This window comes from Anticarsia gemmatalis, chromosome 19 (assembly GCF_050436995.1).
Source record: "Anticarsia gemmatalis isolate Benzon Research Colony breed Stoneville strain chromosome 19, ilAntGemm2 primary, whole genome shotgun sequence".
In the NCBI taxonomy this organism is placed as follows: Eukaryota; Metazoa; Arthropoda; class Insecta; order Lepidoptera; family Erebidae; genus Anticarsia; species Anticarsia gemmatalis.
The window spans coordinates 4,422,779-4,448,018 of NC_134763.1; the positions used below are offsets into that span (position 1 = coordinate 4,422,779).

General features: G+C 34.8%; 9 protein-coding genes across 13 annotated transcripts; 4 read left to right on the top strand and 5 right to left on the bottom strand.

Moving 5' to 3' along the window:
- Positions 1 to 859: 859 nt before the first annotated feature.
- Pcd (pterin-4a-carbinolamine dehydratase) lies at positions 860 to 1,870 on the bottom strand. Its single transcript, XM_076126592.1, has 3 exons — positions 1,573 to 1,870; positions 1,287 to 1,496; positions 860 to 1,060 (listed from the first exon to the last, which is right to left on the bottom strand). The coding sequence occupies exons 1-3, from the start codon at positions 1,741 to 1,743 to the stop codon at positions 977 to 979; spliced, it is 465 nt and encodes a 154-aa protein (XP_075982707.1). The 5' UTR covers positions 1,744 to 1,870; the 3' UTR covers positions 860 to 976.
- Positions 1,871 to 2,117: 247 nt separating this feature from the next.
- Positions 2,118 to 3,719, bottom strand: spn-B (X-ray repair cross complementing protein spindle B). Its single transcript, XM_076126589.1, has one exon. It carries the CDS (start codon positions 3,514 to 3,516, stop codon positions 2,581 to 2,583), a length of 936 nt encoding a protein of 311 aa, XP_075982704.1. The 5' UTR covers positions 3,517 to 3,719; the 3' UTR covers positions 2,118 to 2,580.
- A 54-nt stretch (positions 3,720 to 3,773) lies between these two features.
- LOC142980960 (abscission/NoCut checkpoint regulator) lies at positions 3,774 to 5,936 on the top strand. Of its 2 annotated transcripts, none has more exons than XM_076126590.1 (6): positions 3,774 to 3,963; positions 4,048 to 4,134; positions 4,217 to 4,296; positions 4,429 to 4,681; positions 4,988 to 5,245; positions 5,574 to 5,931. In XM_076126590.1, the coding sequence occupies exons 1-6, from the start codon at positions 3,916 to 3,918 to the stop codon at positions 5,775 to 5,777; spliced, it is 930 nt and encodes a 309-aa protein (XP_075982705.1). In that variant the 5' UTR covers positions 3,774 to 3,915; the 3' UTR covers positions 5,778 to 5,931. The 2 variants fall into 2 exon arrangements, with proteins under 2 accessions (XP_075982705.1, XP_075982706.1); XM_076126591.1 differs by having other exon boundaries at positions 3,776 to 3,963; positions 4,052 to 4,134; positions 5,574 to 5,936.
- A 62-nt stretch (positions 5,937 to 5,998) lies between these two features.
- On the bottom strand, positions 5,999 to 8,015 carry LOC142980957 (CCA tRNA nucleotidyltransferase 1, mitochondrial). 3 transcript variants are annotated; one of them, XM_076126586.1, is made up of 6 exons: positions 7,865 to 8,015; positions 7,499 to 7,701; positions 7,122 to 7,405; positions 6,708 to 7,028; positions 6,408 to 6,624; positions 5,999 to 6,317 (listed from the first exon to the last, which is right to left on the bottom strand). In XM_076126586.1, the coding sequence occupies exons 1-6, from the start codon at positions 7,916 to 7,918 to the stop codon at positions 5,999 to 6,001; spliced, it is 1,398 nt and encodes a 465-aa protein (XP_075982701.1). In that variant the 5' UTR covers positions 7,919 to 8,015. The 3 variants fall into 3 exon arrangements, with proteins under 3 accessions (XP_075982701.1, XP_075982703.1, XP_075982702.1); XM_076126588.1 differs by having other exon boundaries at positions 7,824 to 7,960; XM_076126587.1 differs by having other exon boundaries at positions 7,778 to 7,916.
- A 563-nt stretch (positions 8,016 to 8,578) lies between these two features.
- Srp54k (signal recognition particle 54k) lies at positions 8,579 to 11,623 on the bottom strand. The gene is made up of 8 exons (XM_076126507.1): positions 11,590 to 11,623; positions 11,286 to 11,426; positions 10,944 to 11,120; positions 10,422 to 10,651; positions 10,145 to 10,295; positions 9,772 to 9,920; positions 9,196 to 9,457; positions 8,579 to 9,114 (listed from the first exon to the last, which is right to left on the bottom strand). The coding sequence occupies exons 2-8, from the start codon at positions 11,361 to 11,363 to the stop codon at positions 8,656 to 8,658; spliced, it is 1,506 nt and encodes a 501-aa protein (XP_075982622.1). The 5' UTR covers positions 11,364 to 11,426; positions 11,590 to 11,623; the 3' UTR covers positions 8,579 to 8,655.
- A 192-nt stretch (positions 11,624 to 11,815) lies between these two features.
- Rpt2 (26S proteasome regulatory subunit Rpt2) lies at positions 11,816 to 14,500 on the top strand. The gene is made up of 8 exons (XM_076126511.1): positions 11,816 to 11,967; positions 12,057 to 12,344; positions 12,610 to 12,780; positions 12,946 to 13,074; positions 13,318 to 13,503; positions 13,582 to 13,779; positions 13,854 to 14,063; positions 14,286 to 14,500. The coding sequence occupies exons 1-8, from the start codon at positions 11,965 to 11,967 to the stop codon at positions 14,418 to 14,420; spliced, it is 1,320 nt and encodes a 439-aa protein (XP_075982626.1). The 5' UTR covers positions 11,816 to 11,964; the 3' UTR covers positions 14,421 to 14,500.
- A 461-nt stretch (positions 14,501 to 14,961) lies between these two features.
- On the top strand, positions 14,962 to 19,049 carry Psn (presenilin). Of its 2 annotated transcripts, none has more exons than XM_076126509.1 (9): positions 14,962 to 15,274; positions 15,669 to 15,889; positions 16,069 to 16,278; positions 16,654 to 16,874; positions 17,024 to 17,122; positions 17,233 to 17,340; positions 17,487 to 17,669; positions 17,919 to 18,031; positions 18,147 to 19,049. In XM_076126509.1, the coding sequence occupies exons 1-9, from the start codon at positions 15,125 to 15,127 to the stop codon at positions 18,300 to 18,302; spliced, it is 1,461 nt and encodes a 486-aa protein (XP_075982624.1). In that variant the 5' UTR covers positions 14,962 to 15,124; the 3' UTR covers positions 18,303 to 19,049. The 2 variants fall into 2 exon arrangements, with proteins under 2 accessions (XP_075982624.1, XP_075982625.1); XM_076126510.1 differs by having other exon boundaries at positions 17,233 to 17,307.
- Positions 19,050 to 19,527: 478 nt separating this feature from the next.
- Hmu (adipocyte plasma membrane-associated protein hemomucin) lies at positions 19,528 to 25,136 on the bottom strand. The gene is made up of 7 exons (XM_076126506.1): positions 25,026 to 25,136; positions 24,424 to 24,573; positions 23,939 to 24,147; positions 23,332 to 23,620; positions 23,037 to 23,230; positions 21,635 to 21,852; positions 19,528 to 21,542 (listed from the first exon to the last, which is right to left on the bottom strand). The coding sequence occupies exons 2-7, from the start codon at positions 24,555 to 24,557 to the stop codon at positions 20,652 to 20,654; spliced, it is 1,935 nt and encodes a 644-aa protein (XP_075982621.1). The 5' UTR covers positions 24,558 to 24,573; positions 25,026 to 25,136; the 3' UTR covers positions 19,528 to 20,651.
- LOC142980914 (transmembrane emp24 domain-containing protein 5-like) lies at positions 21,976 to 22,829 on the top strand. The gene has a single exon (XM_076126512.1). It carries the CDS (start codon positions 22,039 to 22,041, stop codon positions 22,765 to 22,767), a length of 729 nt encoding a protein of 242 aa, XP_075982627.1. The 5' UTR covers positions 21,976 to 22,038; the 3' UTR covers positions 22,768 to 22,829.
- Positions 25,137 to 25,240: the final 104 nt, after the last annotated feature.

The following is a 25,240-nucleotide window of genomic DNA, read 5'->3' on the forward strand; positions in this document are numbered from 1 at the left end:
TTAATACATAATCTTAACACGGTGTAGTAGTTATGAAGGTCAACACGCGTATACCTTTGCGCAATGCATTGCGAGTTCGATTCTGTCAAGATATAGCTATACGGCGGCCACTATCAAATACGTGCCCATTCCCTATTCTAGAGACGATCTAGGGATACGATAAAAAATAACTGGAGGTATTATTTGGTTCAAATTATTAATATTTAATACAGTCAATCAAATAGCTAGCAGCTATTCGCAATCTAACCAGTTTTTTGTGACCATAGATAAGTATTTAATTACCGATTGCGGTGGGGTCCTATAACGTAGGTATAGTATTGAGATAATAAATAAGATACGATAGGACACGTACAAGACATTAATTAATTTATTATTATTTTTGTTATATTCGGAAAAGACGGAACGCACAATGACGTACGACCTGCGCAGTGATCTATACCGTACGGTGCGACAACAAAGTTTAGTTTAAAAACCAGTTTTACGACTTTGCAAACTTCGTTACTCAATATAAAAAAAAAATCTTTCAATAACCAATTTGATAATGCCAACCTACCTATGTCTATTAAGAGGTAGTGGAACCAGTTGTTATTTTCAACTTTAATTGATACCACAATACTTAATTTATTATCCTCTAGTCTCACAACAATGGTGATAAGAAATAAGAATATAATTATTATCGGTAAAGTATAGTTAGGTAGTTACCTTGTCTATTATTTAACGAAGCAAAGAATTTATACCAAATCAATAAACAGGTTTTTATTATGTTTAACTAACCAGTTATATAAGAGCTGTTTTGTTAATACACTACCTGAGACAATGCCATAAGAGAAAGGCCTATAACAATTTTAAATAACAACAATTTACTTCAAGCCATATAATATATTTTTTCTCTAGTACTATACAAACAGAACATTATTAACAGAATACATTTATTTTTATTGTCCTATAAAATTTTGATGAGATAAATAACAATAACTTAGTTGAAGTTCTTATCCATAAAGGTGGCCATTCTGATATCTCTCTTGCTCAGCCCATTGACATCATGTGACGACAAAGTGACCTGAAAAATCAAGCAATTATGAACTGTGTCAACATTATCTAATTGCATTACAATAAGTAATGACAGTAATTAACAAACTCAACTAACAGGTATAAAAATATTACAACATCATTTCTACTTTTAACTGATCTCTGAAAGGTATTTATTACTTTTCTATATAGTAAACAAGTATTGAAAAAATGTTATGGTAAAATCAAGTGAATTTACTCCATAGATGATAACATACCTGTAATTTATTATAAACATTAAACCACTCTGGATGATGATCCATTTTTTCAGCAAGTAGAGCCACTCTGGTCATAAAACCAAAAGCCTGGTTGAAGTCCTTGAATTGAAACTCTTTCTCAATTGCATCCCTGTTACTTTGCAATTTCCAGCCAGATTGTAAAAGTGGTTGAAGCAACGAGCCACGCTCTTCTTGACTTAACTTGTCAGCCTGTCAAATAAACCAAGTATTGTAATGTTTACATAAAAAGCAACAGGTAGTATAACTTTTGAAACACAAAACACACCATTTTCCTTCTATTGGGCGAGGTCAGCGACGTACTGGCGCTAGCGTATCGAACGGCGACTAAACTGGCATTGAGCGCAGGCTTCGTTCGGCTAGTCGACCCCGCGGGGTGAAAGTGTATCGCTACATTCGCGATCAATCGAACGCCTTCGTGAATTCGCCTTATTATCATTTGCGCAGATGTAAGTTGGCAGTTTGTGTATTTGTCAAACCTAAATCCTCTTATTATTATTTTCTCTTTACAAAATTAACATCAATATATGAGTTTGTTTTGATTTTACATCATATTTTTTGTTGTGTACATAATGTCATTTTGACAGGAATATTAATGTAGCCAGCGAAAAAAAAAAAATTTTATAAATAAACTAAATATAGGCATTCTCGGGATATTAATATATTTTTTTTAAATCACATGCATTTATACGAACACCTTGGCAAAGCGTAAAAATCACATTTTATTTACAAAATAACAATCTCTCGCTGGTGTTTGCTCTGATGGGCAACAAAAAGTCAACCCAAAAAACCGCAAAATAAAAAACCAATACAAAAGGTTTATAAATAATTTATCACTTTAGAGGACAAGCTATGTATAGATAAAAATCAAAATCAAAATACAAGTCCCTTACTCATATTGCTTACATGGGTATCGAACCCAAAACTCCACCAATACACTTTTATCACTGCATCTGCACTGCAAAGACCATGACTTAGCCCATAAATTTCGTTAGGATACGAAACAGTAGAAGAGGACAGGACTAATTTCATGTTTATATGGTGGGGACCAAGTCCTCAGCTTTCAAACAAAGATCACAGGCCCTTAACTTGAATCTCAGCTTGTAGCATAAACTGGGTATAATGTGAAGGAACCCAGTAATGGCACCAATAGTCTCAAATTTTGTTCAACCACTGCTGAATACTGTTATGACCATAAATAGGTACAGAGCAGCAAATCATATTGTATTTGTTAATATCATAAAAAACAGAATACCTGTTTAAACTTATTTATTAACTAAAGTGTTTGAATTCCACAAGCATTTATGTAAAATTCAACCATAGCATTAGGGAGATCAGGAGCAAACATTATTGAAAATTCTCTTACATAATTAGTAGCTGATGTGTCATCAGAATCAACAGTTTTCATTAATTTCTTAATCATTATTCTAGTGGTCACCATGTTAGACCAGGCTAAACCTAATGAAGGAAGAACATTTGCAGTTTCATTAAAAGAAGCTGTTACCTGATTTATACAAAGAATTGCTATGCTATATTTCTGAGCTACTGCTGTTAATGAAATAGCAATCTCTCTAAGTTCTTCAGCTCTTTTAATATAATTTACACTCTCACATCTAAATGGTGCTGCAATTGAATCAATAACTACTATTGACAACTCTGTTTTTTCTAACAACTTTGGTAGCCGCACACTTATACAAGCCAACAGATCGTTAGTTTCAGTTATATGTTCAACAAAAATGTTTTTTCCATAATCTACATTAACAGGATCGAACATAGGCAGATGTGTTTTCATTTCTTCAAATCTCTTTGTAGGAAATAAGTCTTCTGTACAGATGTAAACACTTCCTTTAGCCCAATTATTTAGAACTATCTGCAAAGCTAGCTGAGTCTTTCCACTTCCACTTTCACCATATATTTCTGTAATAGTACCTCTTCGGAGACCACCTTTTAATACTTCATCTATTGCTGTGCAGCCAGTATGAATTCGTGTATGTAGTAAACTATCTTCTTTTTTTAAACAATCAGCAGTTACTATTTGAGGACACAAACTATCTGATACAATGTTTTTTACTACATTAATGTCATCAATGCTAAGGTTGGTGTATTTCTTTATATCCCAAACCGAGAGAATCAGTATTTGCTTCACAGTGGCTATTCCGGCCTTATCAAGAGCTTCCAAAATACCCAGCGGTAGTAAACTATTTAAGCTCATCGTAAATACTCTATAACATACTGTGATAATACAAAAAAGCCGCCACAATAATATTATGATGTTTTTGTCGTTTGTCACAGTTGTTTATGTGTCAATGTCACGCTTGTGAAGTTAGTTGTCATTGTTGTTATTAGGCACTAATGCCGAGACGGCGCGACACAACTATAACTGTAGAAAAAAAAAAGTGTTCAATAACCGGTATCAATCGCTATTTTACATGTACAATTTTTTACAGATCATTTCACATCTCTAAGATGTTCTTACATCTGACTCTGACATTTGACAGACTAGACAAGACTGACATTATTGGTTAATCCTCGAAATCCGATATTTATTTATCAACAGCAAATTCGAACTGCAATAAAATAATTTCAAAGAAAGTTTGTGGTTCCATTCAACATGTCGTGTAACTCATGTGCAAAATCTTATTCATTGCTTCGCAAAGAGGTGCGTAGAGTGGTTTGAATGTACTTTTATATTGGTATTGTATTATTTACAAAACTGTACTATAAATACGTATTTTGTTTCTAGAAAGGTTGCCCTGGTTGTGGCTTCAGTTACTGTTCGAAATGTTTAGATTACAAAATATTTGTTCCCAAGCTAAACGCCGAAGCTAAGGTAAGATACTCAAGCTATAAATCAACCAAATACAAAGGTTCGTCCTTGTTGAAAAGATGAGTGACTCATTCAACTTTTGCAGGTTTGTGGCAAATGTAAAAGAGCAGCTTCAAATCCCAATGAAACAAAAACAGTAGTGGAACCACCTAAAGCATATTACAGGTGTGATTTATTCTTTAATCTAAAATATTTAAGCTACATAGTGAGTGTATAATGCACCCTCATATTGTAAACCTGTTTATCTAGCTATAACCGAAAAAAATAGAACTGACTGTAATTGTAATTGTATTTTAGAAGATTAGGAGTCATGTATGATAAACAAGAGACAAATAAAATTAGTGATAGTAACGCAGATCCTATAGATCAAACTATTTCGGAGAGATTGCAAAAGCTTAAAGAAGACAGAGATGTGCCCATGACAACAGATGAACAAATAAAGAGTAGACTGCAAAATATCAAAGGTGAAATGCCTTCCACATCAGATGCAGAGATACAAGAACGCCTTGCTAAGTTAAGAGGGATGCCAGTTATAAGCATGACTAGCAAGGTAACAAAACATTGTACTACAAGTGACTACAACATTTTATTGTCTTATTACTGGGCAAAGGCCTCCCCCACAGTTTTCTGCTGTAGCCTATCTCTGTCAGTTTAATTCCATTCTGGAAGGTGACACCTTCATGCAACTCATCTTTCCATCTTTAACAGGGTGTACCTCATCACTGTCTCACAGTTAGCAGTCCACTTTATCCTTATTTATGCACATGAGTCATCAGCATTCAATATTGTAACCCGTCCCAGTTCCACTTCAGCTTTATAAATAGAAAGAATCAATTTAACACGCACTTATTTACAGCCTGTGCTACTTCCTCCAGACACTAGGACAGAACAGGAACAAGCAAATGATTTGTTGAAGCAATACATGGAACAAACCACTATAGACACTCAATACAAAGATGAATTTGATAATCTTATCAGTGATATGGAATCAAGAATGCAAAAATTAAGGGGAACAGATTCCACAAATTCCAAAGATCAAAGTCAAGGCACTAATACAAAAGAAAGTGCAGAATCAGAAGATGAAGAAGAGGCTGTCAAAAAGATTGTTGAAAAGGTATTTAAGATTTTTCCTTCATTATCAAAATCTGCACAAACTTTAAATGTCACTCTTAAGGTTCCATATAAACAAACTCCCCCTATTATTAAGACTTTGCTGTCTGTCACCACTCCGTATCTCATAAACTGTGATAGACTATTGAAATTTTCATAGATGATGTATTTCTGTTGCTGCCATAACAACAAATACTTAAAAACCATACCATAAAAAATTCAGGGGTTCATAAACAACATACATAATTTATTGCCGATTTCACAATAATGTCCTTTGTGTGGGAGTCCAATACACTCTAAGCCAGTTTTTACAAGGTGATGTTATTTTACAGATTAAAGCAGAATCTTTGATAGAAGATGACATTGCCCCTTCAACCAATGATGAGCTACCATTTTGTGAAATTTGTAATGAAGATGCAAGAATGAGGTGCCTTGGGTGCAGGTACCTGTTTTGTAAAAGATGTTTTATGGAACACAAAGATGATGATGATGGTTGTAATAGATATGAACCTTATCAAGCACCAAGGCAACATTAATATGTGCTAGCCTTTATATTAGTTACTAGTGAGATTAAATTATATATTAATGTTAAGTTTTAATTTTTTTTAATGCATAATTGAACAAAGGTTTCTATATCACAGTGCAGTATCAGTTTCACTTTTGTATCGCTTGTATTTTTCACCATAAAATATTTATCTAATGCTTGCATACCACAGAAGTTAACTGATAAATATGTAATAAATAAAATATATTTTATCTACTTAGCATGTTTTATTTTGTTATTGTCAAATTCCTCAATAATGTTAGGTATATTCTTAACAAGATCATCTGCAGTTTGTTTGTACTCATTTTCAATCCACATATCTTTAAGGCGGCCTATGATGGGTCCATACATTTTTCCTGGAGGTACTCCGGCTTCCTTGAGCATTTTACCAGTGATAGGAAATCGAGGAACTTCCCAGTTGTTAAATTGATTTAGAAGCTTTTCATCACCTCTGTACTTCAAGACTTCTTTAACATATTCAATAGCATCTTTTTGTTTTATTTTAGTGTTAAGAATTAACTTTTCATATGGTCTGGAAAAAAGGAAATATTTAAGTCAAAAGTAAGTTAGGTAGCATGAGAACATAATTGAAATTTATTATTATAGCACAATAGAGACTCACAGTAATGGTCTAGTGGATACTTTGTCTCCTCTGTGTTCCACTATAAAGTAAGTCATGTCTCTTTCATAACCAGATAGCTTGAGTCTATTCTGTAATAATGTAACCTCATCTAAGTCTAACAATAATGATGCCATGTAACTCATTGGGTGCAATTTCAGATGTTCAGCTCTTTTCAAGAGCCGCTCAAGCTCATCAATGTTTGGCGATGATGGTAAACCTGTGTAAAACATATATCATAAAGTAAATTACAGTAAGAATCAAAATGTACAGTAATGTTAAAACAATGTAATTAGTAATTACCTATGTACTGGCTGACTCCTACATTAATCATTGTTTTTAATAGATGACCTGCATAATTTCCTTGTAAGGTCTTTTTAAGTTCCACCCAAATCCTTTCACCAGATATATTTTGCAGACCTTCAGCATTTTCTCTAAACACATTAAGTGTACTTTCTTCATGATAATCAGGCTGTTCAGCTATCCTACCATAAAAGCGAAAGTATCTCATTATCCTGAGATAGTCCTCCTTGACCCTAATGTCAGGGTCTCCAACAAAGGCTACCCTTCTTTTCTGTAAATCTTCATACCCAAAAAAGTAGTCATATACAGAGCCATCAAATCCTGTAAAAATTGAAAAATATTTTATCATACAATTTAAGACATGATTTTAAATGTACAACTGAAAGCAAACATATTATTCGAATATTTACTAACCCAAGAACATAGAGTTAATTGTAAGATCTCTCCTATTAGCATCTAATTTCCAGTCTGTGGTAAATTCGACTTCTGCATGTCGTCCATCTGTGACTTTGTCTATCCTCAGTGTGGTCACTTCAAAACTCTCCTTGTCATTAAGTCTTGCAGTAATTGTGCCATGTTTTTCACCATTAGCATTGATCATTCTTACATTCTCTGCAGTAAACATGTCTTTCATTTGCTGTGGAGTAGCAGTTGTGGCAAAATCCAGGTCTTTTGGACACATGCCCATTAGCAAGTCCCTAAAATAAAATTTTTGAATTACTGTTTTTGTAAATTACAATGTCAAAAACTTTAATCATAAGCAGGAATATTCAATAAGAACTTCAGATTACCTTACTGCTCCACCAGCTACTCTTATTTCATATTGGTATTTATCAAATAATCTCTTCAGTTCCAATACTTCAGGAGTAAAAATACTTTTGAACACTGCAGATTCCAACTTCATAACAATGGGGTTTTCCCGACTTTTGAGATCCATGTCTATTCTACTTCGTTTATATCTTGAACTAAGTGTTTTCTTGCCTAAAGTACACACCTAGAAACAAGGAAAAGTTAGTAGTAACTATTAGCAACCACCAAACAGCACATTGACTGATTTTTAAGCTGCTGACCAACTATTATTTTAGTTCTGCAAGACTTCAACGAAAAGAACTTAACCTATAGATTATACAGGTTACGAATACGTTTTGTCATATTACCCGTTTCGGAAAGAAATGTATCAACTTGGAGAATCCTACAGATACGGTGTACATAACGTAACAATATTTTACAATAATTTACATGTGAATTAAATCAATCAAAACATGTGAGTGACATCTGTCATCTTCCAGCCAGCTAAATGTCACTGTCAGATCGAGAGCTACAATGACAACTGACACGGAAAAAATGTAAAAAAAGCAAAAATACTACGTTCCGAAATATAATTTTACTTCGCTGGTGTGTTACCAGCTGTATCGGCCTGAATTAAATTGAATAAGGTATCTGAGACTCTTTTTAACTAAGGATCTAACTTTAGTGCACTTAGGTACCATTGCATTGCATATTTGTTAATATTGCAAAACACTTCGCCATTCCCTTAAATTATTGAACTTAGCGTTTAATTTATTATAGCCTGTCTCCGTGGCGCAGTGGTTAAGGTCGCCATGCCTCTACCATTGCGTTAGGAGGTTCGATTTCCACACAGAACAAATATTTCTGCGATCCACAAGTACCTAGTTATTTCAAGTGTGGTTGTTCTTGGTACCCGTAGTTTGTATGTTTGAAAAATCCCCGCGACGCAAGAGCAAATCTTAGGAAGAGAGTTATTAAAAAAAACGAAGAGCAATACAGATAAATTGCTAAGTGTGCATGAATCATAAACTCCGCGTATACGGAGTCAGAACAAAAATGAAGCTAGGAGAGAAAAACACATATTGGTGTCTACCTTTATTGGATAAAATACAGTTCAATAATTACACAAAGTTGACTTATGGCAGAACCTATTCTATTGTCATTTGCCACCCATTAAACTATTCATCCCACTGGAGCCCTGCTGCAACTGTCTCATCATGTTGTGTAGACCAGTCATGCCGCCCATTTGTTGTAGAATACGGGGATCCATCATCTTGGCCATCTGTTGATTGAGTTTAACCATCTGGGTTTGGTTGACATTCTTAGCCATATCTCCTCCTTTGAACAATCCCTTGATTCCTCCCATCTTTTTCACAACCGCGGCAAACTTAGTGTACTGAGCAATCAAGTCCTTCACATCTCTTTCCGTAACGCCCGCACCTTGGGCTACTCGCGTGATTCTAGTAGGTTGTTTGGAAAAAAGTTTGGCTCCATCGCGATGGTCAAGTTCACCTTCATTCATTGAGTCCATAATTGTCATAAGCCTCTTCAGTTTAGCCATTGATTCTTGTTCACTGCCTTTTGACATAAGATCCTGAGAGAAGCCTGGTATCATACCCTAAAACAGCAACAACAATAAATTAGCCCAAGTTTTAGTCCATCAGTTTAGCTTAGCACTACAGCAAACATTTTTACTCACCATAATCTGTGAAAAGGGTCCCATTTTCATGATATTTTGGAATTGTTCGTACATAGCCCTCAGTGTGAATTGTCCGTGTTTAAGTTTTTCTAATAACTCATCATTATCATCAAGTTTAAGTTCATTTACTTTATCCAGGAGACCCTCAATATCTCCCATGCCCAAAAGTTTGTTAATAAAAGGTTTTGTTTTAAATGGCTCTAAGTCATCAATGTGTTCTCCTGTACCAATAAAGATAATAGGACTTTGGGTTGCTGCCACACTAAAACAAACAATATGGTTAGTGAGGTGAATACATATACCTTTAGTAATACCCTTAGGCATGGAATTTTCTTGGAAATAGTGAGCAAATTGACCAGCATGCCAAATCAAGTATTAATGATCATATAGTTAAATATAATATTATTTCATTTGACAGATTTGTTTTTTAAAGGTCATTACACAACCAAGACAAGACAGACGCAAAAAACGACCAGGGCTGGAATTCTATAAGAGGGCTTTGCTCAGCAGTGGGACACAGAAATAGGCTAATTAAAAAAAAATACATCAATAAATTATAAAAATCTAATTACTCACGCTGACAATGCACCACCACCTTTAGCGTGACCATCTAACTTAGTGATAATAACTGAACCAATGTCTACTCTCTCTTTGAAGGCGCGAGCTTGGGCTTCACAAGCTTGACCGATAGCAGCATCCATCACGAAAATAATGTTATCAGGTTTCTGAAAAAATAAAATTAACAAAATGTCTAAATAAATCAAAGTACAAAAAATTATTAAATAAAATATGACGGTGGTGGAAACAGCAATATTATCAATAAAATATATACTGTATTACTAGTAAATTCTGAGCATATGTATAGTATTTCGTTATTTTCACTCACATAGTTTCAAAATTGATTGGAAGTGACAAAAGATGGATAGGAAATGATTATAGTTATACTTACAATGGCATTAGCAACTGCCAACATCTCCTCAAACAAAGACTCCTCCTGTTTGTGACGACCACTGGTGTCAACAATGATCATTTCAAACCCTTCTTTTTTGAACATGTCCACTCCGGTTGTAGCTATCACCACAGGATCTACTTCTGTGTAACTAATAAAATATGCAATATTTTAAATTAAGAAAATAAATCATGCTTGACATGTGACAATATGTTAATATTATTGTGTTATAAATTTCTTTGTTACAGAACTTAAATAAATAAAGGAATATTCAAACCTTCCATAGAAAGGTATTCTGGCCTTGGTACAGTTCTGTTTGACCTGGTCGTAGGCACCAGCACGGAAAGTGTCAGCACATACAAGAGATGATTTCCAGTTCTTCCTCAAGTAGTGGTATGCAAGTTTGGTACATGTTGTTGTCTTACCAGAACCCTGCAGACCTACAAACATGATCACATTGGGTTTGCCCTTCACTGGCTGGTACGGTTTCACTCCAGGATCCACTAGCTGAAAAATATTTACTTACTTATATCACAAAAGTCAGTTTGAGCATCACCTTATTAACTATCTAATGAATATGAAACTAAGTGTGACAAAAATATAACAACTCATTTTTTATAACTATAAAAAATGACATTGAGTAAGAGAAATCAAGCTATAAACTAGCATCTGAAGTTATCTTACAATAACACGGATATAAAAAAATATAAAACAGTAGCTCATACATTATAGTAATACTAGTTGCTAGTAGAATAATATGGTTAGGAGATATAATATTACAAAATAAATATACACTTACTTTCACAAGTTCCTTGAACACAGCTGACTGTATCATCCGGCGTTTGTTAAGCCCACCTGCCATTTCATCGAAATCAATGACTGCCCTGACATTCTCGCGTAAGTTCTTGACCAAACGAATGTTTACATCAGCTTCTAGGAGTGCAGCACAAATTTGTTTCAGCATAGAATTTAAAACCTGCAAGAAATATATCATAAGCTAACTGATTTGCATTTCAAGATAGTAAAGAAGATTCTTAGAAGTAGATAACAGAATATAATAAAAACAACACTTCTTGATGAGGACTTGCCACCCTAATGCCATTGTCACATGAATATTGAATATGATTATAAAAATACTCACTTCTTCATTGATGATGGTTGCTCTGCTTAGGGACTGCAAAGCAGTGGTAATTTTACGTCCTAAATCTGCTAAAACCATCTTGAATTATGTATAAATATTGGTTTTAATTGACAAAATTATGCAAAAATATTTTGTCATCAGCTGTTGGAAGAAAAAATGTGTTTTTAACGAGAATGGATACAAAAAGTTATACACTTCTTAGACATTGTAATTAATTGTTTTCATATATAATACTCAATGCCACAATCTGAATGATTTTAAAAGAATTCACAACACAACTTGATAGTATTTTTTTAGTCCATACATTAGAATGACATGAGGCGTACACGACGATCAGACACGTCAAACGTCAATTGAGAACAAATCGAGTAATCTCGAACAGTTTTTAGGAATCTAGAACGATAACGCAAGCGCCTAAATTATTGAAGGAAAGTTATTAATTTAGGTTTACAATTACTTGATTTAATAATGTTTCAATCATTCACCAAAATTATAGAACGTTTATTGGTAAAACTTTTAACTTCATCCAAAGCCAATCGGTGAAGTCATCGAGAATATAATCTGTCTTTGAATATCTGTGGTTGAAATTCCGCTTTGTAATCATCCATCAGTTTACTGCAGCAGGCACTGAATTTATTTGTGAGAATTAAACTGAAAGTGTATAGAATTTTAACTTGTAATGGTAAGTAGCTTACTGAAGATTTCAATATTCTTGATTCAATAACTTACAGCATTGTCAATAAGTGATTAAATAAACACTTTATGTATTAGGGTCAAAATCAGTCTGGAGGTGGCAGCGGCGGTGACAAGAAAGATGACAAAGATAAAAAGAAGAAGTATGAGCCTCCAATCCCAACCAGAGTGGGTAAAAAGAAGCGCAAGGCAAAGGGACCCGATGCTGCTCTAAAACTACCTCAAGTTACACCGCATACAAGATGTAGGCTGAAGCTGTTAAAACTTGAAAGGATAAAGGACTACTTACTCATGGAAGAAGAATTCATCAGAAATCAAGAAAGACTAAAGCCACAGGAGGAGAAGATCGAAGAAGAGAGGTCGAAGGTACGTAATAAGAACATAATCAGATTTTTAACATTCATGCATACTTTTCAATGATGATGAGTTGATGATTTTTCTTATCAGCTGTTATTATCTGAATGTTTGTTTCTTTGACAATGTAAAGCGGTAATATTCGGCTTATGGACAACATAATAAATAAACACAACAATTTATTACAATGTCATTGTTATAAATTGTATACCTCCCTTGTTAGTGACATAGATGGTTTCAACTGGAAGTCTGTCATAATTAGTATTTATATTAACAGGTAGATGACCTGAGAGGAACACCCATGTCTGTGGGTAACCTGGAGGAGATCATAGATGACAACCATGCCATTGTGTCAACATCAGTGGGAAGTGAACACTATGTTAGCATTCTCTCGTTTGTGGACAAGGATCAGCTTGAGCCTGGCTGCTCAGTGCTCCTCAACCATAAGGTAAGCTGAAGAACATACCCATTACTGTTATAATTTTAATCAAACTATTATTTTATTGTAAATTCTACCACTGTAGGGATTTTTTACTGTAATCTTTTATTCTAATTGACAAAGACACAAGTTTTCCTCTAATAATATATCTACATTCTCTTTTTTTATAACTAGGTTCATGCTGTAGTGGGAGTCTTGGGAGATGACACCGATCCCATGGTCTCAGTCATGAAGTTGGAGAAGGCTCCACAGGAAACTTATGCTGATATTGGTGGACTTGACACCCAGATCCAGGAGATCAAGGTAAAAAGGTTGATTTATTTTTCAGTTGTTGGTTTACAAACTTTTGGTTAAAAGTATTCAAAGCATAATGAATGTGTTAGTCTTGACAATACTTCTGTTTCTCTCTTAGTTCTTCATGAAACCATTTTTCTTACTATCAGAATTAACTTATAGTTTGTTAAAAATATTTATAGGATTAACTAGAAAATACTAATAAAAAACTTTAATTCATTGACTAACAGAACATTCTTTTTTTTCCCAAAGGAATCTGTGGAGTTGCCACTGACACACCCTGAGTATTATGAAGAGATGGGTATTAAACCTCCCAAAGGTGTTATCTTGTACGGCCCACCAGGCACTGGCAAGACTTTGTTAGCTAAAGCTGTAGCCAATCAGACCTCAGCCACTTTCCTCAGAGTAGTTGGATCTGAACTAATTCAAAAGTACTTGGTAAGTCTCTCATTCCCTACTCGAGGTTGTTATTTAAATTGATTGAATCCAGAACTAAATGTTCTTACTATTTTACAGGGAGATGGACCCAAGCTTGTTCGTGAGTTGTTCAGAGTTGCTGAAGAACATGCCCCTTCCATAGTATTTATTGATGAGATTGATGCTGTAGGAACAAAACGATATGATTCCAATTCTGGTGGTGAGAGAGAAATCCAAAGAACTATGTTGGAATTACTTAATCAACTGGATGGTTTTGATTCAAGGGGTGATGTTAAAGTGAGTTATGATCTTATTTAATTACACTATTTTTTTAAATATTTTTCTATTATAATAAAATTTTATTTTTTTAGGTAATCATGGCAACAAATCGTATTGAAACATTAGACCCTGCTCTCATTCGTCCAGGTCGTATAGACCGAAAAATTGAGTTCCCTCTTCCTGATGAGAAGACAAAGAGAAGGATCTTCACCATTCACACATCAAGAATGACCCTGGCTGATGATGTTAATCTGTCAGAACTTATCATGTCCAAAGATGATCTCTCTGGTGCTGACATTAAGGTACTAAACATGTTTTGTATTACTTTAAGGGTGATTTTCATGGCCTATGGATAACTGTTGGATAATCTATCTGATAGTTAAAATGGCTACAAGTTTATTAAAAAACTGCAACATTCCATTTATTTGATAATGTACCTGGTACTTATTGAGTTATTTATTGCTAAATCAGACTTATTGTACTAGATAAACATAGACTAGATACTGTACGTTTCTCTTTTACAGGCTATCTGTACTGAAGCTGGATTGATGGCTCTGAGAGAACGTCGAATGAAAGTCACTAATGAAGACTTCAAGAAGTCGAAAGAGAGTGTTCTGTATAGAAAGAAAGAAGGGACTCCAGAAGGCCTTTATCTTTAAACTGTTTTCCATAGTTGTGTACTTGCACATTAATTGTCTCCATATTTTTTCTGAATAATAAAATATGTGTTGTATAACTATTTCGTACTTTTTTTTTATGTCCTTAAGCCATTTAGTGTTTAGTATTGAGAGTGAACGACCATAATTAAGTACTGAAACATTGTAGGGTTTATCATTAGCTAAAGACTTATTTACGATAAATATTCTATTTATTTTACAAACATTTATTACCACCCTTTAAACACTGAAAAATATAGGCATCTGGCGCACAGCACCATACATGAAACGAAAAGCAGTGTTCTCATCGCGGCTGGTGTGGCCATTTTATGCTTACTCACTGCTTCGGTACCTAGTTATGTTATCGTGTAGTAAATTTATTCCCCTACGGATTTATTGTTACGCTAATGAATTACACATACATATTTACAATATATTAAATTAAATCGAATAAATTTTGTTGTAATAGTTTCGAATTAGTTTAAAAAACAAATATAACCAAAGACAAAGTTTATTTATCCTTGCCATAGACTCACAAAAGTGACAGTCAATTCCGTAGGTACGTCACTATTGCTTGCTAATCGGGACGTATGTACAAAAACGTACGTTTGGAAAAAAGCTTTGTTTTTATTTTAAATAAAAGTGGGCCGCCTGCATTATAACGAATAAGTGGTATACAAAATGCTTGTGATCCAAAGGATTAATGAATGAGTGACACCGGTAGTGATATAGAGGAGGTGACAGAGCACACGGCACTCATGGACGGCCACATAGCTGAAGCCCGCCCTGATAGGGAGATTGCCGAAAGAATAGCGAGAAAACGAAAGACTAAATCCGAAACACAGCGGAATTATGGTGTAAGTAAACTATTTATCCAGACCTGCAAGTCCACTGAAGTGTTTTTCTGACACTTGTAAACGCGATGACTAAACCTTCCTCTACACCCACTATCTGTTTGTTTGGCATTGTGTGCTTCAGTTGAGTCAAGTAGTTAAAAGTATATTGTAAATTAACATAATTTCTTTTTCTGCACTATGCATAGGAATAAATTATACAGTGATAGGCATTTTTATGATCTGTTAAATAATAACTGCATATTGCAGGTGTTATTCTTTTACTATCACTATCATTGATGTTTTTGGTAACATAATATAATTGTTTATAGGTAGTTATGTCCTGAACTCCATCACACCTTCTCTGTTATTACAGTTCTGTGTAGTCTTTATATAAAGTAATGTTTAACAATTTCAGAGTGTTGAGCAGACAGAGGGCAGTGGTTCTGGGGCAGCCAGTAGCTCTGCACCTCCTGTGCCACCAGCAGCACCAGCCGCAGAGCCTCAATTAGAAGAGCTAGAGCTTAAATATGGGGCTCGTCATGTGATCAAGTTGTTTGTGCCTGTCACCTTGTGCATGCTTGTTGTTGTAGCCACAATATCATCTATCAATTTCTATTCAGTCAAAGATGTATATTTGTAAGTACTAATTGTCTTTTATTCTTATGTTGAAGTACTTTTCATACATTATAAGTTTTATGATGATGGAAGAGAAAGTAAGTAAAATGCTAATGAATAACTTTCAGAACATGAGATTGTTTTGTATACATTTTACTATAATGCTATAACAGGAATAAATATTAAGCAATCTGTTTCAGAGCATACACTCCATTTCACGAAGAGAGTCCATATGCAGTGACCAAAGTGTGGAATGCACTTGCCAACTCTATGATCCTGTTATGTGTGATAGCTTTGATGACTGTGTTACTCATAGTTTTGTACAAGAAGAGATGTTACAAGATCATTCACGGGTGGCTCATACTCTCCTCATTGATGCTGTTATTTTTGTTCTCATATTTGTACATAGAGTGAGTATATGGTAACAATATATTAAATCAAATATTTGAAAAATATTCATAAGTCCCCTCTGAAGGTCTTTGACCAATGGTTCAAAACTTTTTGAAAGTTATAACAGCCCCAGCCTTATTTACAAAGTTTCCATGGAGCTTACTTTATGATTTATTGCCAGAATACTAGAATTAATTGTTAGTGTACAAGCTAATCATAGCATTATTTTAAGTAAAACTTGGAACTTGAACTAAGTACAAATCACTTTAGCAGTTTGAACTGAAATATGCTACTAATGCCATATAATGTATAGTCATACACATACCTGTAGTAACTGATATTGATTGAATGAATTGACTGAATATTGTACCTAGCTAATAATAATTGATTTTCAGGGAAGCTTTACGTGCTTATAATATACCAATGGACTACATAACATTAGCATTTGTAATGTGGAACTTTGGAGTAATGGGCATGATTGTTATTCACTGGAAGGGCCCACTGAGGCTGCAACAAGCGTACCTGATCTTCATTGCTGCATTGATGGCACTCGTCTTTATTAAATATCTGCCTGAGTGGACTACTTGGGCTGTTCTAGCGGTTATATCAATATGGGGTAATTATCACAAGTTTAAATTGCAGAAAAAGGACACTAATAACTTGCTTTTCTAATCTGTGTCTCTTTGAATGTCATAATTCATTAACATTTTGTTACTTAATATAAGAGGAGGTAACAATACAATGAATAAACTTGAATTGTTTTAGATCTGATTGCTGTGTTGACACCAAAGGGTCCCCTACGAATACTGGTAGAAACAGCTCAAGAAAGAAATGAGCCAATATTTCCTGCTCTCATATATTCATGTGAGTATTAATGCATTTTTTGAGACTTCATTGTTAATTCGGTGGCAGCCAATTGCGAGCACTGCTAAGTCGTGGGGTAATAGACTAATAACAGATGTATACAATTTCAGCGACTGTGATGTACTGCCTGGCGGCGACGACGCCTGCGCCGGGCGGCGCGGGCGCGGGCGGCGGCGCGCGGGCAGGTGAGCGCGAGCTGCGCCCTCTCAACCCGCACGGTCCGTTCTCTCCTATGTCCCCGCTCCTACTAAGTTCATTTTTATTTAATTAACCCGTTAAAGCATTCTGTTATTATTTCGTTATTTTACCCTTTCTTTCGAGAGCTTTAAAACTTGGAATGCGATCGTGACTGTTCGGTTTGTAGGCGGTGCGACGCCGGAGGGCGGCGGCGCAGGGGACGCGGGTTTTGACGCGGCGTGGCAGGCTCGGGCGGCGGCGGCGCGGCGCATGCGTGTGGACAGCACGGCGCCGCCGCACTACACCACGCGCCTGGAGCGCGCGCCGCAGGGCCCGGCGCCGCCGCAGCTCGCCGACAGCGACGAGGAAAGTGAGTTCCGGCCCTAGTTTCGTCTTGTTGACCCTCTCTATTGTGCCGGTTGAAATTACAAAATGTAAAAACTAAATAAAAATATTTGGCATATCGGAACTTTTTATAAATTGCATTAAAAAAAGGAGGTCTCGATTCGTCGTAATATTTTTTGTTTGTGTTGCAATATGTGTCTTACTACTTATGTATACACCCTTCATGTTTTTTTTTTACAATCCTGTTCTTACGTTATTGATTTTTAATTCACAGAGGGGGTGAAACTCGGTTTAGGAGACTTCATTTTCTACAGCGTACTGGTGGGAAAAGCCAGTTCATATGGAGACTGGAACACAACACTCGCTTGTTTTGTAGCTATATTAATTGTAAGTCAATAATTTCAATTAGAAACTACGGATCTCATATTTTTTCAAAAGATCCCATAATTGCATTAAAGTACCTCTATCTAGCATGTGTTGAATTTTATTATTTCGTCCACAGGGGCTGTGCCTGACACTGCTTCTGCTAGCGATACTCAAGAAGGCGTTACCGGCGCTGCCCATCTCGATAACGTTCGGGTTGATATTCTACTTCGCGACGCGATGTGTTGTCAAGCCGTTTGCGGACGCTCTAGCCGCCGAACAAGTGTTTATTTAGCCTCCGCCCGCGCTTTGCTCACGTACTTAGCTAGATCAAAACTTATTGTTTCGATAACATAACAGGTGTACAGTAAAAAGAAAACGTGCTGTAACGATTCAAGATCGATATGGATTATGAAATATATGTACGATGTTACGTTAGGGCTATGATGCCGATTTAAACCGTTCAAGTTTAGGAGAGTATGAAGATTTGCCGAATATGAACTTCTTAATGTTCGTCTTTACAGGTATCAAAAATATGATGGCGAGTATTGAAAAATAAATGTAGATATTAGGAGATAGAGTGGAAAAGTGAATTGAATATTTAATGCAATAAATTGAATTAGACACCAATAGTGTTAATATTTTCAATGTACATAGTAATATTTATTGAAAATAAAAGTATTATGAATAGGATATGTAACAGTCCCTATATTTCTCCATTATGATCTCTAAACTATTTGGCGCAATCCTAAAATGCCCTAACCTTTAGAAACCATTCAAGACATCACAAACCCTTATAACTTGTGTTTTAGTGTGTAACATTGTTTGCAAATGTTTTAGCTATAGCTGATATGTAACATTCCATTAATTAAGTTTGTGCGTTGTGCATCATTATATAATTACTTCTTTGTTATAATTGCGCTCTCTTGCATCAATTTGTGTAAAGTTAATTTTTATTGTGACCTTTGTTTAACATTTTGTAATATAAACATATTATTCATAATATTTTCCTTGACAGAAGTAAAATGAAACGATTAAATAATGTAATTTCCTTTATTGACATTACCTATAGTATCTAAATACTTGGCAGTAGCTGTTGAACTCTGATTTTAAACAATTCCAACGACACCGGTGAACGAGACCCCAAACGTGTCGTGTAGGGCAAACGTCGATTTATTTGACATTATCGACGATAAGGCACGGTACGGTAGGTCAAGACTGTCACGCTCGCCACACCGTACGTCCTAAGATATACCTAAGGACGCATACCAAGTCTCCGGTAGCCCAGAAGGGCGCCTAGATGCAGCTCTGCATGTATATTGTTGTCGGTTCCTTGCGATCACCACCGGACCAAGTGTCCAATAATTTCGTGGTTATATTTTATGAGTATTATATACCTACATTAAATTATTTGAGAAGTTATTCAACATATTACTTATTCTATTAAGGATTAATGTTGAATATATGCTACTCATATATCAAATGGATGAGGTCTGTGAACATAATGATAAAAGAAAGAGTATTTTTAAAGTATTTTAATATATAAATGTACATATGTAATAAAATATACTTTATTGCTTACACATCGAATATTGCTCAGTTTAAATTTGTAAAATAGGATGAAACAACGATAGTGTACTTGATTTATAAATATCGTACACAATTTAGTGTGACCGATTTTGTAATTTGTCTATCCTCTATTCACTAAAGTAGTTAGTGGCTATGAACTGATAATTTGAGTCAATTCCACAATTTGTCGCCACTTTCAAATATTGCATCTACATTATTCGCAGTTGTTTCTATCAAACATAATATGATTAGTTCAGAAGAATGGCCATTTATAATGACATTCATAATATTGCACTTACTGGTGTCTGGTAACTTTCTAACAATGTAAGTAACAATAACTATTGAAACAACGTTTAACAAATTAGATTTTAGGTACAATTTGCACTAAACCATTATCTGTTCTAAAAGTAAAATTATCTAAAAATGCATTTATACAATGTGAAATAAAGTAATAGGCAAATGTAACAATACTATGATATTTTTGTTTCAACTTGTATGGTTACAGTTTATTATTACTATAAATTGGTCCAATAAGATAAAATCTAAACTTAATCACAAAAATAAATTTTAAATATTAATTATATAAGCCAACAGGAATGTATGTATGTATTAAGTTCATGTTGCAATGTTTTAAAATTTAAATAAAAGTGCAAATACTAGAATCACTAAAGGTGCTTTGTCACTTTTACAATAAGAAAGATCTAAAATAAATAATTTAAGTAAGACATCTAATAAACAATACACATACTTTATAATCTAAAATAGTTACTTAAATAAGCAGACTTAGTAGATTTCAGTGCATATTTTCACTTGTGACTTGTGTGCAATAGTAATAGTAATATTTTATAATAAAAAATAACTTTAACATTGGAATGATTTTAGAAAGGTATAAAAATTGTAACAAACATATTGCTAATCACAAACATGGTAAAACCAGTTTACAGAACTTATAAAATATTTCTAAACCATATAATTACTACAACCAATATGTTTTTCTAATTGTTCCATCTCCAGAGATCTTTAAATTAAATAACGATGTTACACTAAAACAACAACCACAACCTTGCTCGCTCACTTAATTGTTAGGTACAGGGATCTCAGTGGGAACTCCACCCTTTTTGATCACTTTTAACGTATCCTTTGTTGGTTTTGCAGTGTCTGAGGGAATGTCTTCTTTGATAGGAATTTGCTCTTTATTTTGACCCTGGGAAGCTTTTGGTTTTTCCTGTTTGACTGGTTTTTCCGCCTTTTTAGGTTTATCTGGTGTTTGAGTGGTTTTTGGAGGTGAAGACGTTGTTTTCTCAGTAGGTTTTGGAGGCGGGGTTGTTTTAGCGGCAGGTTTGGGAGTCGTGGTGGGTTTCGGCTGCTCTTGTGCCTTTTTAGCAGGTTCAGTCTTTGCTGGCGGCTGTGTTGTTTTGGGCGGAGGCGGTGTTGTGGTGGTTGGCTGTTTCTTTTCTACAGGTTTTGCGTTTTCGACAGGTTTAGCTTGAGGAGGTTTGACTACTTTAGGAGCTTCCTTCTTCTCTTCTGTCTTAGGTTTGGTTTGAACTTTAGGAGCTTCTTCGACTTTAGGTTTCGGTTTTTCTTCCACCTTGGGCTTCTGTTCTACTTTTGGTTTTTCCTGTACCACTTTAGGTTTCTCTACCTTGGGTTTTTCCTCTACTTTAGGCTTAACCGCCTCGACTGGCTTAGCCGGTGGAGGTTTTGTCTCTACTTTTGGAGTTTCTGTTTTTTTAGCTGACTCAAATGCTTTTTTCAGAAGAGGTGGTACAGGCACTGCGCCGATAAAGTCTTGAACGTGTGGGCTGCCAGTGTACAATTTGTCATTGTATACTATAGCGTCACTGATATGTCCCAAAGAGTTATCAGTGTTGTAGTAGCTTGCAATAATATTTCCATTCCAATCAGCTTGCAACAATCCTGACAGGGTAGGAGTTATGCCTGATACACTTTTGAAGTGTCCAATCTGTAAGTAAATAATAAGCAAAGTAATTATTTTTATCGTCTATACTAGTCTATAGTATAACAGAATGTTTTAAAATGGAGCATGTTCCTTACATGATACACAATCTCTTCGAATACGATGTGTGGGTACAGGGTGTTCAGATATTCGAAAGGTATTTCTATTAGCCGCTGTAGTCGAGCCAAAAACTTCCTTACAACCGGTGTAGTAGACATAGAGCGTGTTAATAAAGGTTGTTCGTCATCGAACACGGTGTATAGACCCACAAGTATTCCAGAGCCGTCTGGTAACACGCGCACGTTGTCGGGAATACCTGAGCAAATAGATAAAAGACAAATAAGTCATTGCTTACAATAATCCTATGTACCTACTATGTAATACTTGACAACATAACACAAACAAGTAAATGAACACCTGTGTAAACTAGACTTTTACATTTGTGGCAAACATAACACCTAGCATTCAATATCAAAGCAGTAGTGACTGAGCTATCGGAGCCATGTATTATTTTTTAATTATCTTTTTATACTTTTTACACACAAAATGTGTTGCCGAAATGGTATTCGAAAGTGATGTCAATTTTAGAGTCGAGGCAGGTTCAAAAACTTGTATTTTCCAAAAAGGGAAAGTTGGACAAATGATGGAAGTTTATTATCAAGTTTTGGACGGACAACACGGAGACTTGGATATTTCATTCGATATTATCGATCCACACGCCGTCAAGATTGTTTCGGATTACAAAAAATCACAAAATTCCATAATAATGGAATTAGAAGCAGATGGAGATTACGCGTTTTGCATGGATAATACGTATAGTATGATGAATTCCAAGCTGGTGTTTGTGTACGTACTTATAGAGGACAAAGAAGTGAAAACAGACGAAGCAGAAGTCGCCGTAGTCGACGCAGAAGGAGGAGAACAAAAAGAGGAAGAGATTCTAGAATGGGGTGGAGTTGATGAAAATGGGGAGTTGTACTATTTAGAAGTCGCGCACATTGCAGATTCTCTATCACGAACGCTGAAACACGTGGTGAAAGCGCGACACCTGTTGGATATTTACGGTGCCACTAAATCGCGTGATAGCTATTTAGCTTTCGAAGATACCTTCGTTGTAGATGTTTGGTCGAGCTTCCAAATAAGCCTTATGTTCGTTGTTGGTATGCTACAAGTGTACATGATTAAGAAATTATTTAAGCGTCCTTTTGACGATTATAAGAGCATGTACTAAATTATTTTACAAGAATAAATAAACTAAATTAATGTGACACATTTTCTCTTTCGTGGGTGGCGGCATAAAATCAAACAAATTAATCCCACTGTATGGCATATTATATTTGTGACACTTTATTATGTGTGTATTTTAATTTACTTATTTTATATAATTACTAATCAATGTTATTCCTTATAATATAAATAGGTGCAATATGTACCTACTGTTAATACAAATAATAATTTTCCTGCTACAATTTATAATAACATAACAAAACAAAAACATACCTGGCAGTCCATCAATAAGAACTTCAGTGTTTCCTTTCTTGGGGCCCGCAAGGTAGTGTTTCAAGATTCTGTAGCGACAAGTCTCAGTGACAACCAGAAAATCATGGTTGGGTGATAGAACCAAGCTATTCGCAAACCACAAGTCATCAATGAGCACTTTACTCTCATTTTTTGCAGCATTGTAGTGGAAAACTCTAAAACCAACAAATTTTCATGAGTACCTTATGCATATGGATATCAATTTCATGACTCAAGCTGTGTTAGCAGCATTGCAATTCTAAACTTTGATATTTACCTTCCAGAAGGATCAGTAAGTATACTGATGGCTCCATCCTTCAAATTAAAGTCACTGCTGGAGTCTGTCCAGTAGAAGTCACCATTTTTGGCCAATGCAATGGAGTTGAAAAGTTTTGGTTGACGTTTTTCTATTTCTACACGAGGTGACACCAATAACTGTTTCTTATCACTCTTCAGATCTACTTTCCAAATGCCATGGTAAGCATCTGCCACATACAGGGTTTTACCACTGTCATCTATTTGGAAGCCAAGAGGCCTGCCACAAATGTGTTCTTTAGATAGCCCAGCTATAACAACAAGGTTAAAGTATGTATTTACACAATAGATAATTATAATTTAGTGTATATTCTTATGTAAAATATAATCTTTGCATTTGTTTGATTTACCTTTAACTATTAATGAAAAATGATAACTTATAACAAACATTTAACTAAACCAAATGTTGAATGTAGCTAAATAAACATGACAATCAAGAAAGAAACAAGTATTTTTGATAGTAATTAATTTCATGGAAACAATTGTAAAAGCAATTCTTAAAAGTATATACTGATGCAAGATGTAACTTTACAGAACAATGTAAGATGTATAAAGAATATATTACTTACTGCATGGTTGTCCTACTTTAGTGACAAAGGTAACATGACCTCCGGGTGAGATCTTGACAATTTCCCCAGTTGCCAAGCTGGTGTATAATTCACCATTTAACAACTGGAATGCTTCAGGTCCCAGGAGCTTACCCTTGTATCTCTTCTCAGCATTATTTAACAGATCATTTGGTGCTAAAGGACCAACTCTTGGTTGTACCGGTGCTATCCTAAATGTACAAGTAATGTTTTCAATTATATGATTAATTTAAGATTATCACTATCATTGGTATGTACACACATTATTATTCAACAACCTTGACAATGTACACTCAAGTAAGTAATTTATTCATGCAAATCACAGTCATCAAGAATCATGTTGCTACTACAATATTCATTTAATTTTTCAATTATAACTATACCTATGTACAGCCCAATGACAAGCATATCCATAATCATAATAATAAACATAAATATTTTTATTAGTTTCAAAAAGTATTACTCACTCAATACTTGTGAACTTTGTATATGGAGGTAAATTAGGTATTAGAACAATGATGGTAGCAAATACAGCTAAATACAAAGACAACTTCACAGCTAGCTTTATAATTCTCTTTATAAAATTAATGATGAACCCCATTTTGTACAGTTATCACCTGGAAAAAAAATGGGTCTGATTAATAAAGATATTTGTAAAAAACATTAGTAGTTAGGCAAGCACAGGTTTATTTTACTAAATCTGAATCAATAAAATATAATGTAAACAATATCCTAATGAGTTATTTTAAGTTTAATAGAGTCATGGAGAAATTGCTTTCACTACTGCACCAAAAAAAAGTCGTCGACGTGGCTTTATCAAGATAACAGTTGTAGATGCACCAATTTAAGGATTTTAATTTTTATCAACACGACGGCCGCAAGATGTAGCAAATGTGTAGAGGGCAGGGGTGACCTAAGAATAAATACCGGATAGACAGTATCGACAGTTTCTAAGCTCGTCTATTGATGCTCTTAACGAATAAATAGCGGCTTTAGATATTTTCCTTTTTAAACGAATAATTCTTTGCCTTGATACTGTTGCATGAAAATTATTCCTATCAATACACACCTGTAATAGTCTCAAAAATTATTCGTGCCAACCAAACATAACCAGACTGCTGCTGCGCCAATTCTTCTAGCTCACTGACCGAACTGTCAACGTCAATAATTGTAAATGTTGGTTCGTAATCGATTTTTGACATCATATTAATATTATACGTTGAAATTTAATTTGATAAAAAAATTCAACTTATAATCTCAATTTAGTTCAATTGTTTTAATAAT